This window comes from Falco naumanni, chromosome 2 (genome assembly GCF_017639655.2).
Source record: "Falco naumanni isolate bFalNau1 chromosome 2, bFalNau1.pat, whole genome shotgun sequence".
Lineage (NCBI taxonomy): Eukaryota > Metazoa > Chordata > Aves > Falconiformes > Falconidae > Falco > Falco naumanni.
Window position 1 is genome coordinate 46301936 of NC_054055.1, and position 18636 is coordinate 46320571.

General features: G+C 36.6%; 1 protein-coding gene across 2 annotated transcripts in view; it reads left to right on the forward strand.

Annotated features, from left to right (window-relative positions):
* UCHL3 (ubiquitin C-terminal hydrolase L3) overlaps positions 1-18636 on the forward strand; it is a 45829-nt gene that overhangs the window by 6522 nt on the left and 20671 nt on the right. Inside the window, exons 3-6 of one of the 2 annotated variants that reach the window (XM_040584214.1) lie at positions 6545-6673; positions 9862-10018; positions 10408-10493; positions 11562-11609. In XM_040584214.1, the coding sequence (XP_040440148.1) occupies positions 6545-6673; positions 9862-10018; positions 10408-10493; positions 11562-11609 (420 nt within the window). The remainder of the gene's footprint in view (positions 1-6544; positions 6674-9861; positions 10019-10407; positions 10494-11561; positions 11610-18636) is intronic. The other variant, XM_040584215.1, reaches the window with a different exon arrangement.

The window sequence follows — 18636 nt, forward strand, 5'->3', positions numbered from 1 at the left end:
TCCCTGTTTCCTACAGCCATAGGCTTGTGTTTTGGTATTTGTGTGGTTTGTTTTTTGGTTTTTTTTTTCAGAAGAAGGTCTTAACTGTGTTTTTGTTGTGATACAGCAATGCTTTAATGCGCTGAGCAGAAGTAGAATAAAATGTAGACTCTGTTGGTGTCTTGGTTTGTATTTGCATTAGGAAGAGGATTACAACAGTTGGTTCTTCCCACAAAAGCTCTTTGACTTTTGCATCTGAATGTCTGGAAATGCTTGTGCTTTTTGTCAGTTTTATGTTTTCATGGTTCCAGCTTCTATACAAGTACTATAGTAAAATGTGGAAAACTCAGTCATTACTATGATGACTTAGTATTCAGAATGTGGCATTCTTGAATATTTGCAAATGCTGTCCCAACTTTAATTGCACCTAAATTTCAAAGTCCATCTTGTTTCAGTGTTTGTCCTCACTTTGTTTTTATGTGCAAGTGACAGTAGAAAAGAGCACTGCTACTTCAGACTATTTAAATTGCACATTAACTACTCCAGAAGTTTTCTGTTAAAATAAATTGTACCCTTACTTCTTCTTACCTCACTTACCCTTCCCACATCTCCAACAACCCCATAAATCACTTCTTCCTACTGGCTGTGTAACTGTGTTGGCAGAAGTACTTCTATTTTACACTGCTGAAATCAAGTCTCATGAGTCAAGATGTTGCTAAGTTGCCTTTGTCCACTGGGTTTCCATTCTACTTTGAGGCTCTTTAAAAATAAATAAATAAGCATGAATTGTTTTTTTATAAATAAATAATTTTCATGAACCTTAAAGGTAGCCAATGTGCTTCAGAGCAGAATCAAGTATTAAAAATAACCGCTTTGTGCTTCTTTCAGGTCTAACAGTTGGTATGTTAAAGTATTGGTACCAACAATGAAAGCAGTGTAGCTTATACCACATAGGTAATGTGCCTAAATGTGCTTATTGTAATGCTTTTTGCTATTAACTAACACTTAGACATACATATTTACAGTGCGTGGTGATTTAGAATAGCATAGGGTTGGCTGGAAGGGACTCTTAGAGTTCTGTAGTTCAGCCATGTTCTCTTCAAAACAGGTTGTTCAGGAACTTGTCAAGTTCTGAATTCCTGAAAGGATGGACTTCACAGCCTCCTGGGCAGCCTTGTACTAGTGTTTGACCATGATCGTTATTTTTAAAATTTAAATGCTTTCCTTATCAAGTTCAAATTTCCAGCGTTCCAGCCTCTGTCCATTGTTTCTCATTGTTCTATTGTCCATTGCTGAGTCTGTCTTCATCTTCTCTGCTCTCTCTCTTAGCTAATTGAAAACAGGTGAGAAGGAAGCGCCTTATGAAATACTGGGGGGGGGGAAAAAGGAGAAATTGAGAAATGCACATAAGGAGGAGTGTGTGGAAAGTAATTTCAAAAGTGTTTTGTCTGATGGTTAGTTGGACCAGTGAAAAACCAAGAAGAGTTTCTTGGGAAGGTATTTTCATACAACAAGAAAAGAGATAACTGGAAGTATGGCAACAATCAGTAAAAATAAAGTTCTGAAAAAGTTAATAAACTAGATACAGGCATGCGTGATGTTTTTTCTTGTTGCTGTTCTTCATGAGCCCCTGTAAGACTTCTGCAATGAAGCCAAGTATCTTTTTTTTTCTTCTTTATCTAAGGATGCTCAAAGATGTGTAAGTTAAGAAGTCAGCAATGTGATATGCAGTGACTGAAAAAGACTATCTAATACCCTCTTGTGCAGCTCTAGAGAAATATAAAGGTGCTATTTTATGTTAACCTGAGTACTTATTAATAAGCTGAGAGAAAGAAAGCAGCTGAAAGTGAGTAAGCCCTCAGATACAATGTAAAGTACCCTTAACTGCTCTGTCCAGCAGGTATCTGTAGAATAAAATTGCTTGGATAATTACTGAATAATTGGAATACAAAGCACCAGAGGTCCCTCCCTATGAATGACACTGTCTAAAAAGCATGCAGAACTGCCTTCTGTCCTAAAACAGGAATGCTTTTGTCTGAGGGGAAGGGGTTGCTTCAGCTCCTGGTGCATAACTGACTCCTTTCTGTACCAGCATCTTTGTCTGGGCTAGGAAAAAGCTAGGAGACTGAGGCGGGGGGGGGGGGGGGGGGGGGGGGCGGGCGGGCGGGGGAAGGAGGTTTAATATAGTTATTATGAAGCTATTCATGCAGCTTCCCTAAACTGAAGCAGTTGCTTGTGACATCTTTTTCTGACCTTCCTGTGTTACATCTAATATGGGTTTTTGTCCTTCTGAAGAACTCTTCCTGGTTCCTAATAACTTCTAATTCCTACAAAATTTCTTCTACCCAGCCTTGCTAAATACAGTCTTGCCTTGCTTTTATCAATTCATAACAGTGGCAAAAAATTATTTATCTGGCTGTGTAATTGATTGAACTCTCTTTTTTTTTCCTTTGCATGTTTCCACATTAAAAATAAGCTCTATATATTTGTTTTAAGAGTTCTTCCCATGCTGCCATCTATTATTCATCTGTTACCCATCTGCCAGTCTGTCTTACACAGGGGCTTATGCTTCCAGTTTTTATCATATACTTATTGAATTTTCAGAAGGATATATCTCCCCTCCTCCCAGGCCTGAAGGAAACCTTCTTGATAGACAGAGGCATCTCCTTTGCCTATTTTTGTCTCTTCTTAGTATTTTTTTCTTTTTTTCTGGCAATTATACAATAAAATTATACAATAAAATAAAGTTGTTAATGCTGCTCACATGTTTAACATCACTGCCTGTCATACTAAGCCTGTGCTCTTGCTGTTCCCCTGTAATGCTGATCAGCACTTCTAGTCATCACTGTCATATACAGAAACGTACAATTCCTTAGATTGTAATGTTTCTAGGCAGTATGGTAACACAAAAGGCACCCTCTATCTGTAGAGTTTTATTTATGCTGAATATTTCATTAAGGAGTTTGAGTAGCTGTTCTTGGGTTTAGGGAGCGTTTTACTAATGTGGAGTTTGTGGCTTTGTTTTTTGATGTTGGCTGGGTTGGTTGTTTTTTTTTCCACAGTGGTGTAGAACAGGACAGGAGACCCTAAATCACTTATTTGTCCAGTAGCTCAATATGATCCTTCTAGCATTGCCTCTTCTAGGCAAGGGAAGTGATTGTCCTCCTGGACTCAGCACTGGTGCGGCCACAGCTCCAACACTGTGTTCAGTTTTGGGCCCCTCACTGCAGGAAGGACACTGAGGTGCTGAAGTGTGCCTGGAAAATGGCATTGAAGCCGGTGAAGGGTCTAGAGAACAAGTCTTATGAGCAGCAGCTGAAGGAACTGGGGTTGCTTAGCTTGGAGCAAAGGAAGCTGAGGGGAGACCTTACTGTTCTTTAGAATCACCTGGGAGGAGGCTGTAGTGAGGCAGAGGTCCGTCTCTTCTCCCAAAGAGCAAGCGATAGGGCAAGAGGAAACTGCCTCAAGTTGCGCCAGAGGAGGTTTAGATTGGATATGAGGAAAACTTTCTTCACCAAAAGGGTTGTCAGGCATTGGAACAGGCTGGGCAGGGAAGTGGTTGAGTCCCCATCCCTGCAGGTATTTAAAAGATGTGTAGATGTGGCACTTGGGACATGGTTTAGCAGTGGACTTGGCAGTGCTAGGTTAACGGTTGGACTCAATGATCTTGAAGGTCTTTCCCAACCCGAATGATTCAATGATTCTGGTTGTGGGGTCTTTTTCTAACTGAGTGTTGTTTTTATGTTGTTGGGGTTTTGTGTCCTTGCTTCATGTAATCTTGCATAATAATAAATAATAATTTTTTTTCTGGTTATGTTACTTTTTCCACAGTTCTGAATCACAGCAGTAAAAACGATGGAAAGATTAGTCATTTTCTTCATAAGGAAAGTGCTAGAAGTACAAATAGTATTTTAATGCACCTATATGCATACTACCTCGCCTTTTGGTTTTGGTTTTTTTTTTTGGTTAATCATAAAGTGGTAATTATTTTCACAACCTTGAGGGTTAGAATAGGAGTTCAAAATATACTGTCTTCTGTTTCATCAGCTAGTAAATACTTAAAATTTTCCCTTTTCTCCATTTTCACTAAAACATAATATTTCGGCCTTCTTCCCAATCTTGGTAAGACTCAAAGATTGTACAGAGCCAAAAGAGCTTAGTGCATTGCATAAGGAAATTCACTCAGAAGATTGCTTACTGTACTTCAAAACTACCTTGTTTTTTGAACTAGTCAAAAAGGCTAGATTCTACAAAGCCTTTGTTATGACTTGTGCATGGTTCCATAAACCTCTACATAAGGAAGCAAAATTTCCTTAAGAGCCTGATAAAGACGCTTTATTACTGTAGATACATGGAAAAGCTGTATTTTTTCAAGATATTCTTTAAACTTTTTCCAAACTTAAATCACCTTTACTTGCCCTTCGTTTTGGTGTCATGTCTTGCAGTGTAAAATGGAAAGAGAATAATGCATTTAAAATGGTAAAATTTTGGGGGTTGGTTGGTTTTTATTTCCCCCCCCCCTCAAAACACCAGCTACAAACTGTAGCTTCATTCACTTAATAAACTTCAGGATATTTGTAGTTTCTATTTTTTGCCCCTTTTGTAGCAAATATGCTTAAGTGTTACTGGTAAGAAATCTTCATCTTCCTTACTCTTCAGAAATACTTGTTCTCCATACATTCAGCCTTTGTAGAAACTGTTTCCTTTATATCTCTTTTAAGTATTGAGAGACAGCCCCTTTGCTATGTTTCCTGAAAGACAACCACTTTGCCTCTTGCCCATTACAAGTTGAAACTGGTATTTGAAGGGATCTCATGTTAGATGAAGACACTTGTCTTTTGTTATATGTTCTCATGTTTTGTTTTACTAAAATACTCATTTTAGGTATTTCTCACAGTTATATAGGTATGAATCTACTAAAAAATGGTGTTACTGTTACTGAATTCTTGTGTGGATGTGTAAACCTGCACGCTAGCTGGATTATGGAAAGAAGAGAGTCATCTGTGCCTTTCATTTAGGCTTATCTTATGTTATTTTAAGCATTTTTGCTGCAAATGTATCAATAAATAGATTTTCTCAAGTAGGGTTGAGCAGGAAGTATGATGAGGCTTTTAAAGTAATCTTTCCCCTCTAAGAAAGATAATGGGCAAATCACTCTGGTCTTTTACAGTATCACTTTTGGGAACAGTATCAAGAACTGCAGAGCTGAGTTTTGTTGGGAGCTTGCTAAAGAAATGCCTTAGGAGTTCATTGTTTTTCCATTAGAGAGGGTAGAGGAATATTGCTTGCTGCATGTTTTTTCAGGCATTTAAATTTACAGCTGTTTATCAGCAGACTCCTTATTTTAAACTTGAGAGCCCCAGGTGGCTGGATAAGACTTTTGTGTGGAATATGTTTTTTCAGTGAGAATATACAGTAAGTTATGAAACGCTGACTTCTTGGAAAATACATGGGGTTCCCACATCTTTAAGTTTTTCTCCAAAATGTATTACTTTTACCAGTAGAAGTAGTGTTTCAAATTAGGATTTGTATATGCCACAGTGTACAGCTAGCTTTTCCTTATTATTATGAATGGTCAGTGTGTGTATAGAAACTAGTTTCTGAATTCAGTTAGGTTCTTCTAGACTGGTAATAGAAATACTTCAAATTATTTTAGATCATGCATAGTTAATAATTCTGCAACTGTTACTGTGGTACATATCTGAGTAAAAGAAGAATATCTAATTAAAAAGTGAACACCCAATTGTAGGCTAAGGTCGTCAGAGCTCGGTAGGTGCTACAGTCTCTTTCCTTCTTAAGTGGCTTAATGTTAGGTAAAAGATCCAAAATCACTTCTCGTATTCTGACACATAGCTATAATATAGGAAACATGATCAGAAAGCCTTTGGCTGAGATGCTGTTCAGATATTCTAAAAAAGCGACTGAGAATTACTTGAAGATTCATGATTAGTCTGGTACTTAATCTTTGTCTAATTCAAAATATGTTATTCTATCATAGTTTGAAAGGATTTTTCTTGTAAAAGAACACCTTAAAAAGTACACCTACTGAAATATATATCTTGTATCTCTTTGCTCAAAAGGTCATTAAAGATCACAACTTCTTGAGCTGCTAAAACCCAGCAGCTCCAATATAATGAGCACTGGTGTCAGGTACTCTGTAGTACTCATGAGACAAATAATATCATGTTTATTCATATGTGCTCTGATCCATGATTTGTAGTTGGTGACTATTCAGTACTTCTGTATTTTATGACAAAACACTTTCAAAATGGCTGAAATCCTTTAATGCTTCAGTAAATAGCACTAGGAGTGTTTTCACTTTCTTTTCATAAAGCTATTTATTTAAATAAAACATGGGGATTTTGAGTGTCATTGTTAGCGCTATGATTTGTTTAGCCTTATTTATTAATACTTGAGTCTCGTTTATTCTCCTTTATGCTCCTTAATTTATGGAAAGTATGGGTTGTCGCAATGTATTTCACACTGTAAATACTCTGTTATGTTTCTAAAAAGATATGTATATAAGCATATTCATTTAGTAGTATTCTATTTTTTTCTTTTTCAGTTTCTCAAACAGTTAGGTATACATCCTGACTGGCAATTTGTAGATGTTTATGGTATGGAACCAGAACTGCTTAGCATGGTGCCAAGACCTGTCTGTGCAGTGCTGCTTCTCTTTCCAGTAACAGAAAAGGTAAATATCTATTTAAAAATGGGCTAATCACTTTTGTTGTAAATGAAATGGGAATGAACAACTTGAGTCTTGTACTTTGGTGTCATAAACAAGGTGTGACTCAAACCTTATTCCAGAGACGTCTTAATTAAAAAAACCAAAATGCTTCCTTCAGAATCTTCTTTTGATAATCTGACCTGTATATTTCCAATTTCTTTTCAAGTTGGAATGTGAACAGCTAATGTAGAAGCACAGACAAATACATCTCACATTTTTCTAATACAGACAATTGATGGTGGGTTTTTTTAATATGCACTGTGAAATGGCTCAGATCTGCTGCTTATAGCGAAAGCTACAATAGCTTAAGCAAATTAAGAGGTAGTGTGTAAGACTATATGAAATGTAACTACTTCTGGAGTTTTTGTACTGTTGCACTGACCAAACTTCAGTCCACTTCCAGTTCAGTCGTCGGTACCAATATGGCTTTTGCTTCTTGGACTGATGGGGCATATTTCTAAAATGAGTTCCCCCTGCTTCTTCCTCTGTTAGACATCAAAATGCTTGATTTGATTAAATCTTCTAATGTGTTGTGATGTGTTTCTACGTAGCAAAGACATTCATCTTGCGTATCTCCTTTGAGTGTTATGTGAGTTGAAATGCGTAATTCACAGTGATCTTCCAGTTTATAAAAATCTTATGTGATTGTGATAAGGTTAGCCAAAAAGTTTGAGGTGAATCTACCTAAACTACTTCCTTCCAATGTGTGTCTCGACAAGAACACATGGTTTATAAGAACAAAGCAGTTAGCTATTAAAACTTAACTTCTACAACAAAACCTGTTTAGAGGGAAGAGTGACTAAGTTAGTAGTCTTACTCATTAGGTACTGCAAACTTCTGTGTTCTCCTCCATACAGCTATGCAGGCAGTGTTTTTCAGGCTTGATTTCAGCCACCTTGATAAACTTCGCTTATATTCAAAACTTAACTGTCCTCACCTGTCTTTGGGGTCTTTCCTTTCCATCACCTTTAAGGCATTGTTTTCTGTGTTCTGTGGTTTCTGTCTGGCTGCTTGAGCTACACATCTGAGCTCCTTCTGTGACTGTCACTTTTCTTTTGCCTCCCTGCCTGTGCAAACTTCCTTTCTGAGCTCCTTCCGTGACTGTCACTTTTCTTTTGCCTCCCTGCCTGTGCAAACTTCCTTTCTTGGATCATGCTATGGGATCATCATCCTGTGGGAAAGAACAACTTTCCTCTTGTTCCAGAAGGTGTATCCAATTTCATCCTGAAGAAGCATATGACAAACAGAACTGGAGAAACAGCATATGTTCTGTTGCACTGATCAATCACATTTGATCATCAGCCAAATATTTGAGACTTTCTACAGCATGTTGATACTTCAGAAACATAAGGGACACAAGTGTTTCAACTGTTTAGCCCGAGTGTGTGAAGTCTGAATCTTTCATGTGAAGTCACAATGTTCTGAAGCTTTTGTTGTTTAGTGTGAACTCCACGAGACTCTTGAGCGTTATTTTGTATTTCTGGAGTACTTCTCCCCTCCTCAGTCTCTCTTTCAATATGGCCTATTATATTCTGCTTTTATTTAGTTTATTATTTATTTATGTTTCCTGGCTCTGTCTACATTTATGAAAGTATGCCTCTTAGTTTTGCTGCCTTCGTAAATGCTTTTGTGTCATGCCTTTGCTCTTCTGTCTAGAGGTTCCTTTCTTTTGTGCTTGCTAGATACCAATTTGCTTAAACTTGCTTTTAGGGCAAGATATTCTGGTTGGCATACAGATAGTCTTAGGGTGCTTGTCCAGTTTAAAGGTCAGTGTCTTTTTTTTCTTAGTCTTCATTGTCTGTTCTAGACAGAGTGAATACTGTAAGGGTTGGGCGTTTGGGGCATAGTCCAACGAACATATGTGGGATAGGTTAGGAGGGGACCTCTTGAGGTGATGATCTGCTCTAACCCTTGCTCAAAATTGTATTTCAGTATTCTCAATATTTATATGTTTTTTGCCATGGAGTTTATTTTGGTGAGCGGGAAGCGAATGACAGCTATGTTGGTTACCCTCTGTAATCTGAACTTTTGTCCAATTATGCTCTACGAAATTTGGGCTGGTTTTGTTAACTTGTAGATAAGTGGTACCATTCAGACAAGGTGTAAGCGTGGAATTGTGATGCTGGAAAAGTTCTTGTTTCTGTTTGTCACTGATGGTACATAGAGTCTGAGAGAAATTTTTCATGGGTTTTCAGGAATAGTTCCATGATAACATTCTGCATTCAGACTCTACTTTTGTCACACTTGTATGAAAAGCCCATCTACTTGAATATTTTCTTTTTTGTCTGCAAAAGTACCTAGTAAAGAGGTAAAGGAGGAAGAAAGAACAGTGTTGTCTGGAATATTTGAAGTTTTCTTTCATTCTTTTCCTGTTTGAGATGAAAATCTTAAACACAAAAACCCACACAACAACAAAAAACCCCCAACCAAATAATAATAATAAAAAAACCCACAAAAAATAACCCACCCCCTGCAGAAGAACCAACAAACCACAAGGAACAAAAAAAACCCACAAAACCAACACACTGTTACACAGTATAACAGATTTTAGTCAGTTATGATCTTTATAAAACAAGTACTTTAGATTGTTCAATCAAACTAAATTACTACTTTTATTGTGGAAAATAAACATTCAGTTTACAAATATGGCTTTTAAAGGGCCATTTTTGAGGCTGTAAGCATTATATAAATCTTTTTTAAAATCCTGGAAAAAATGAAATTTAAAAATGGAACTTGTAAGAATGTTTCATGCTGATTAAACACCTGAAGTATTATGGTTTGCTTGATAGCGCTTTGAGACCTCTGGCCTTAAAAGCTTTTTGTTGAAGAGAGATGGTGACAGGTGCTCAGATCAAGGAAATATTTTGAACATTTTTGAAATTAGATTAGATAACATAATATTTCAAAATTGTTTCAGCTGTGACTGGTTTTTGACTACTGACAAGGCATTGGTTTAAGAAATGATATAGAGCTGTTCAGTTGAGTAAGTTTACACGTACATGTTGGACCACATCTGTTAAACATTTCAAATAGCAAGTTGAGTTTTGGTTGTTATTAGTTAGCTGTTGTTGCTTTTAAAATTACTTTTGCTTGAATACTGTAGCCAGTATCTATTTGTACTATATGTGAGACATTTGTAACTTTCTTTGTAGTATGAAACCTTCAGAACAGAAGAAGAGGAGAGAATAAAAGCTAAGGGGCAAGATGTCAAGTCATCAGTGTATTTCATGAAGCAGACCATTAACAACGCTTGTGGAACAATTGGGCTAATTCATGCTATTGCAAACAACAGAGATAAAATGAACTTTGGTAAGTCTTTTTTTTGCCAGGTGGGTTTTGTTGGCTTTTCTCTTTTTTTTTTGTTAACTGTGGGGAGGCAGGGAGGGAAGGACACATATTGTACTATTTTCTCTGAATGTAACCATTCATAAAGGACGATCTCTACAAAAGAACATTTTGACCTATAATTATAAAAACTATATTCCATACTAATACATGAACTAAAGAACTCAAAACATTGTGAACTGCCGCAGGTAGCGATTCCTTTTGCAGTCAGCCTTCAGTGTCTTAAAGATACAATGTAATTACATCTTTAAACCTTTCATTGGATGTAAGCATTCTATAAGCTTTGAATGAAGTTGGAGTTAAAGTGTGACTCTAATGATGTCTCTTTTGGTGTGTTTGTTTTTTTTTTTAAGAAACTAATTCTTCACTGAAAAAGTTCCTAGAAGATTCATTATCTATGACTCCTGAAGAGAGGGCCAAATATCTAGAAACTTATGAAGTTAGTATCATGTGGTTTTACTTTTATTTAAAATGGTATAAGAATTACTTGTATGAGCCGGTGCTGTCCTTAGGACTTAATCCAGTGAAGAAGCACTTGAACAATTTGATTTTTACATGTGAGCTTGTGATCAGACAGTTGCTACAAAGAAAACCCTGCATTGGTGGGTTTTAAAGTATTCCTGCCTGCCAGCAGAATTGACTTTGTCAATGTTCCCTCATCCACGTTAATTCCCTGGCTTACTTTAAAATTACTTTGAAATGGGTGACAGGCATTTGTGATCTTTTTGGTGGGTTCAGGATGCAGTTTAATGGGCAGTTTAAGTTGATCTGGGCCAGCTGCTGAAGGGATGGTCCTTCTGCTGCCACCTTTCATTTGTGCCTTCTAGTTATCTCTCTTTTGGTTCTAGCAGTTTGGGGCACACAAAGAGCTGATTTGGATGAAATATAATCTCCTTTCCCTGCTACGCCAAGCAATTAGATGAGCTAGGTAAAAGTGTGGTTAGCCAGATTGTTAGTGCTGTTTGAAAAGATGCAGCAGAAACATCTGGCCAGTGGTAGAAGCGGAGACCAGTGTTGCTGCTTCTGATGGTAATGATGATCTCTCAAAATGAGAGTTTCTATGTTCTGAGTTCAATTGAAGCTTATTATGAAGTGCTCTGGAGTAAGGGTGTTAACATGTGGCTGAGGGAAGTAGTAACAAATATAAACAGTAGCGGTTTGATGACATTTTCAGTAGAAGTGTTGGACATGATGTTTGATCAGAGCTTCTATCTGAAGTATTTTGTCTGCTCACAAAGTGATACATATATCTCCAAAACACTTGCCTGTGGTGTTTTCTATGTGTAAAAGTGCCATTACAAACTGTTAGGTATTTGATTTGAATTGACTGTGATGAAACTGAAATACTGGGCTTCCAAGATCCTTAGAAGTGGACATTTTTTTATTATAAGCACGGAACAAAAATAGTTACATTTATGGCATTTAATAAAATTAAGAGCATACAGTGATTCTTAAAACACTTAAAATTTTTCATTTAAAGTCTGATTGAAATATGTTTTAATTTTAGGCTATTCGTGTCACTCATGAATCCAGTGCCCATGAAGGTCAGACTGAGGTATTCCTTTTTTTAAAAAAACCCTATCTTTGTTAATAACTGCTTTGAGTTGACTGTAATTGAAATGAGTCATATATTAAAAGTTTACAGTAAAATGGAGACTATTGCTTGGTTTGCAGTATTGTGTCATTAGTCAAAAATCAGGCCACAAAATCAAGTGGCATTGTTGGGGCAGGGAACCAGACTTGAAGCTGGTGGTGGGTTGGGGGTATTTTAAGCTTTTGCGTAACGTGTCATCTTTTCAGAGTAATTCAGCCAGCAATAGTGTTTTTTATGAAAGTTGAGGTTTTGATGTTGCAAATTAGTAGGTAAGACTGCAAGATCTATAGTAATCACACAAGTGGAACAAACATTTTACAAGTCTGGAAAGTTCTACTTCAGGAAAAGAAATAGTACAACACTTGGTTTGCCATTGTGTATGTGGTTTTTTTTGTATACAAATACTAACTCAGATAAATTCTCACTAATACAAGTATTTACAAGCTTTTTTCCCCCAACAGATTGGGTGATATATTTAAAAAAAACAAACACCACCCCACCCCCCAAAATCCCACAAAACCAAAACTCAATTCCAAACCCAACAAAAAACCTTAACGTAAATATAATTTTCACATTCAACATTCTTCTGCTTCAGTTGTAGTAACTCAGTTTTCCATCTTCCTGGTTCAGATTTCAGTATCTGTTCCACAGAAAGAAAATTGATTAGACTGTCACTAGCACTGCTTTGTTTGAAAAAGAGAGGAACCCTCCTTTGTTTGACTGTGACTCCAGTGGCTCATCCACTTTTCTTTTTTTTTTGAAGTACAGAAGGTAGGGTTTTCTTTCCTCTTATGGCTTGTGCAGTGTCTTCTGAACAATGCAGGAGAAAGCAAAGCAATCCTTTCTGCTCCCTCTTGCCCCATCGTCTGGAAATTAAAATTAAGAGGATTGTTTTAACCATTTCGGTTAGATACTGAACTGTCTTTGTGATACTTTCATTAAAAACACCATCACTCTTTCTTCTTATCTTTTTCTCTAAATTAATCAAAGTTTTATAATGCAAGAACAAATACCAGAACAAAACTGCATTTCTCTTCTTTTTCTAAGTGAGAGAGACTAAAAAAAATCTGGTCTGTTTTCTTTACAAATGAGTCCTTTTATAGATATTCTTGGCAAGCTCAGTATGAGAGAGGCTATGGAGATTATTCCCACAAATTGCTGAAGACTGAATCTTTTCTCTTTCACAAGAAAGGAACTTAGGAAGAATTTCTTTAGCTCTTCTGATGTACTGTGACATTCATCCAGAGCATGGTTTGTCTCTGCATTCTTCTGGCAGAAATTATGGAATGATTGGGAAAGAAGTGCAAGGGCTTTGTAGTTCCTGAGAGTCTTTGTAGAGTCGGGAAGCATCTAAGTGATGATGGAATACCCTAACAAGCGACAGTTAACTTCTTGAGCTTCCACAAGTTAATTTGTTTCCTGATCAAGATAACCACAGTACAAAAGATTAATAATTACGTGGAAATATGAAGACTTTTTTCATAATAAAAATTTACAAGATTGTCCTAGCAACCGTGTTTAAAGACACATTAAATAAGTAGTTTCCTTGCCAAATATTTATTACTACATTTTGCATAATTTAATCTGGAAGTAATTCAATATGGATATTCCTTAGACTGGTAAAATAACTTCTTCCTGTATTTGTGTTTCCAAAAGCTGAAATACTACAATGGTTAAGTACGTGTCTTAGGACCATTTTTCAGAATACTTCTGAACCATCAACCAAGAAGGGAAGAAATAAACAAGTTACCTTACTGGAACATCTAATTGCCTGAAGATCTGTCCTACCATAGTGTAGTTAAACGGGCAGCGCAGCCTCCCCTTTCATCAACAGGAGGAATTGTTTTATTTTAAAGTACAGTTTTTTTAAAGTACTTTAAAGTATTTTAAAGTATAGTTCTTCTTAAGCAACACAAAATCTGAAACATGAATATGCCGAGAAGTGTAATTGAGTGTTGGAGTGAGTTAATATCCTAGTTTTTTCCTTCCAGTGGTACATTTTAAATGTTGCTATATACATCTTAATGTACTGGTGAAGGAGCTGATGAACAGCATGTCCTTAAAGATGCTAAAGTTAGCATATGCAGGTCCTACAAGGATGTAGACTTGTCCTGCAGGGTAAGTTCATAACTTGTAGCACCTTTGGAGCACGAGAGGAGAGAATCCCATAATTCCTGCATATCCGTTATTGTTATGATTACTTTCCTAAGAGTTTAAACTTCCTTTCAGAGCACTGGAAGGGAACATGTTTGCCTTCCTATGACTCTGCTGGGGTTTTGTTTTCCCCATGACACCCAACCCTCACCCCCCCCACCCCCCAGGATAGCTAGAGTGTTTTGCATAGAAATCTTCCCTTTGAGTAAAGTTGCTCAGTAGCAAGTGCTGTAGCTTTGCAAGCAAAAAGTCCTTTCCAGGTCTCCTGCAGAATTAAAGATTAAGAAAACATGCAGGTCTTTCTTGGGATGATTAACTTGGCTTACATTCTTCCCAAGAATAGCCTGCTCTGTAGGTAGTTCTGTCCCCTTAGATAGGTATTGCATACTACTGTCCGCTCAGATACTTTTGAAAACATTTCTTAAGCTCAACTGTATTAGAATAACTTCCAAAAGTGGGATATATGGCAGTCAGCTTTGCTGATTTGGTTAAGAAACTTTGTAACTGCTTTCAGGATTCCATTCTCTTCGTTCTGCCATGCAAAACACACCATCACACCATTAAGATTTTCTGGAATTTTGAGATGTAGAAAGGTTCTCTTCTGATAATGCTTTTTTTTGGGGGGGTGGAGTGGCTCTGATTTCTCAGATATTTGAGGATGCTGCCTTTAAGGCTTCTAAGTAAAGCCTTGATTTGTTGATTGCTGACAGTCTTTCTGAGTCTTCACAAGCTTTTTTTTATCATCTCAATGGCTATTTGATTTTTACGATATGCTCTGGATTTTCTGCTTTTGTTTCTGTTCCATGTATGTGAGTATTTCAAACCTTAAAATAAAGCAAGTCTATTTAGGAATAAAAAAAGTTAGAAATAATAGAGCAAAGCAATGCTATCTTTCTAGTATCTGTGCATTCCATCTGTTTATCTTGTCTGGTGGGTAAGATTTGTTTCTGGTTTAGGATAGTCTATAATCAGATATTTTATTTTGTTTAATTTCTTACGTTTTTGAAGAAGAGTTCTATTTGGGGAAAAAAATAATTATTTGGCAAGATATTGCTTGTGTAACTTCAGTATTAGTGGCCTGCTAGATTCTACATTCCAGTTAGTGATTGCTGGAAGAGAGGAGTTATGGTGAACAGTTTGCTTTTGGGATTTATCATTACTGTGCAATCTATTGAGATGAAGCATTAAGATGAATTGCTAAGCAAAGGGTTTGAAGCTGACAGCTATAGAGTGGGGTGCTTTAGCTTTAACAGGCTTCCCAAGTTTGATAGCTGTGGTTAATTTGCCTAGTTTAAAACACAACAACAAAAAGCTCACAAACAACCAACAAAACCCACAAACAAAAAAAAGTTTGATTTCGTAGCCATTTTATATAACTTCTGGTATTGCATTTAAAACTTTTACAGGCCATCTATAGACTGGAATAGAAGTGAGTGTTTTGGGGAGGGTTTTATGTATTAGAATATGTGAGATTTTTAATGAAGTTTAGTGAATTTTTTTAAAACATATTTCTTAAAAAATAGATAATTTTTTTTGTTCTTTCAAAGAGATTACATTTTAAAAACAGTTAAGCAGTTTTCATTTTGCTATTTCATCTCAGGCTTGCAAATTCAAAGGGTTGTAAATTTGGTCTTACTCCTTCAGGTCAGGTTTTGTACCAGGTTTGATTCAAGTTCTGTGTTAAGACTCCTGGATTCTGTGGCTCCATGGCTCGCTTTTTCTGCTACAGTGAGGCAACTAAATAGATAAAGCAGTCTTATGGGTACTTTTATGTGTTTAAAAAAAAAAAAAAAAGTAGGTCTATTTAAAATTAATTTGGTAGCAAGGTCTGGGAATAATTCCATAGGAGTGGTGTTGGTTTCAAGGGTGGTTTGATTCTGGTCCCATATTCCAGTACCATAATGATGCCAATTGATGTAAGACTCCTGTAACAGTCTTTCTGTTAAACTTTATGCTGCAGAAGCTTACACTTTCTCAAGTGACAAGTACTTCGTATCCAAAGCTGCCAAATAAAGGACCTAGGTCTTTACAATAAAGCTTCATGGATCCAGCTCGCTGCTCTTTCTGTGTGATAGCTCCTGAAAGACAGCTATTGCTGAGAACAAGAATAATTGCCAGCTACTCAAGATCCTCTTTATTCTTTCATGAGTCTTCTGCTGACCATATACTTTTGTTTGTAATACCTAGGATGTCTGAAGATGTGGAAAATATAACCTGTTTCTTTGCAGAACTGCACTTTTAAGCTGGTCCTTATATTATTGCTTCATACTGAGCAGTGTTTGAGCTTTTCTGGTTTTGTTTTTCTTTTTTTTTTTTTTTCCTTTTCGTTCTTCCTTTGCCTCATTCAGCAGTTCTTGAACTCCTAAAAACTGTGGTACCACCACATCGTCTTGACTACCCTCTTATAAAAAAACAAAACGAAAACCTGAAAAAACACCATCCTTCAAAAATATTGAAGACACAATAGTTTGTGGATGCTAGACCATCTGCATTAGCTGTCTAACCTACAGTGATTATTAACAAAGAAATGGTGGCAAAATCTCAGAGAGGAGAAGCAGCAATTAATAGCACTGATCAGGGTCAGTTTTATATCTAACTTTTTTTGTATTACTATCTTGGGTTGCCTTATTTCAAAACAATCATAGTTAACTATTTTCAAGTAACAGATGAGGAAATCTGAGGGGAGAGTTTTCTTTAAAAAAGGAAAATGTGTCATTGCATAAGAGAGACTTCCACATCTGGAGTCTTTTGCAGAGCAAATACCAGCTTTGAATTTGAAGTTAGGGAAGAAGCTTCTTCCCTATCCTGCCTACTAATTTTTGTTAATAATAAAAAGTTACTGTATAGTTTTCTGAGAGAGTAGGAAAGGAGGAAAATGGAAAGGCACGCTTAGAAATAAACCAGTGGAAATTGTCATTCAAACAATGCTATGCTACGATAGCTTGAGGGAAGTTATACCAGGTAGAAAATATTATCTGTTTGATTCTTGAACTAAATGACCTTTTTAATATGTGAATATAATAATGTGAGTAGAAAGATATTTTTGTTGTGCTCTCATATTACTGACATGCACATCCACTGCTTTGCAACTGTACTTCGTTACAGCTCAGTTCTACAGTAAGGAAGATGGCAAGCTTTAATTGGCCTTTGGTCAAGAAATCAGATCTAGAGAATAATCTTTATTCAATTTCTGCATTTCTAAATGCTTTAACATGCTTGACTGTTGTTCAAGTAATGTTCTGGTAATGACATCTGAAGCTTTAGCCAGCTATGTGTGTCTGTTGAAGTCATTCTGGATTGTTAGATTACCTACAGTACCTGCTGCCTTCCATCAGCTTCCTAAACAGCTTCCTAAAAGAGCTCATCCTATAGCCTTGTAAGAGCTAACACTGGCACAACTGTGTTAGAAGCACACTCCTGGGAAGAGAGAAGGCTTAACAGACTAGACTTAGATCAGCTTTTGCTTCTGTGGACAGCAAATACTCAAATAGCTGTGGTGTGAAGTAATTGGCAGGCAGTTCGTGCAACATCAAGGTATCACTAACTGCTGACAAATAGCTTTCCATATCACTCTGTTATAAAGTTCAAATGATAGAGCAAACTTTTTATTATGTCTTGTGGTACTTGCGGCATATGGAACCACTTTTGTGTTTGAGGTTGAAATTTTTTTGGACAAGGGAGTTTTAGCATGGTTTATGCATTACTGCTTAGCAGAATGTGATTTGTGGTCTTTGGGAAGTTTAGTTCTTTATTTTGAGCTATGCTGTAATAACCTTTAATGTTTCAATCAATCACATAAATACAAGTGAAATGGCCACGTGAAATACCTGTGTTAGATATTGGTTAGAGTGTAATAAGAGTTTTTGATTTTGTTCGTGGCCTAAATTATTAGGAGAAACTTAGGAGCTCTCAAATACCTGTGTTTTCTTTCCTCTTCCTTAGAGGTTATTAAGAATGTCCAATGAAATGAAGTTTAACCTACAGTGTTTCAGTTACTAGTTAATATGGAAGAGAGAGGAAACCAGAACTGGAATATAAAATATATCAACCATTTCAGGGAGCACAGAAAATACTACCTCTGGTTCTGTAACTTTTCCTGTTTATTTCGTTGTTTTGTTTGGGGTTTTTTCAGTTCACTTCATATGTCTATTTACCAACTGACGGCTTTGGGTACTAGAACTATACATTGGGCTAAATGAGGCTCAGAACTGAGAAGACTGAGGTACTGCATCTGAGCTGCTGCTTCAAATGAAAACAACATTCTTGTACCTCATTAGACCTCTATCAAAAGATCGGTGGTGGAAAAATTAGCCTTTGAAAATAAAAACTGGTATTTGACTCTGTCAGTATAAAAGTCATAAGGAAGAACTGGCCTTAGATGTTCACAAAAAAATGAAATACTTGTGCACATCAGTATATTTACTTAGATGTACTTTTTGTTCACAAGTATGATCAGGAATATTTTTAACATGGATTGAAGTTGGCAGCTACTAAGAAAGCTACCACAGCTTGATTTCTTCCTTAACTCAAACCATAACTGCAAACTGTAGTCTGTAAACTTGTTTAGTGTGCCTTGAGAACTATAATCTTGCTTGGAATGCGCCAAGTTAGGCTTTGATCACAGTAACAGTCATTAACATTGGCAAGAACTACGTAGAGTCAATGCACTCTGTTCTCAACTGCTATAAAACTTGAACTTTCAAAGATCTCTGGTTCCCTGGGGCATTACAATTTATCGTTAGGGAAGAAACATAAAGGAGCTTCCCTTTCACTCCTGACAAGAACATATGGTGGGATTTTTTTCTTAAATAGCCCATATTCCTTAGTGTTTCTT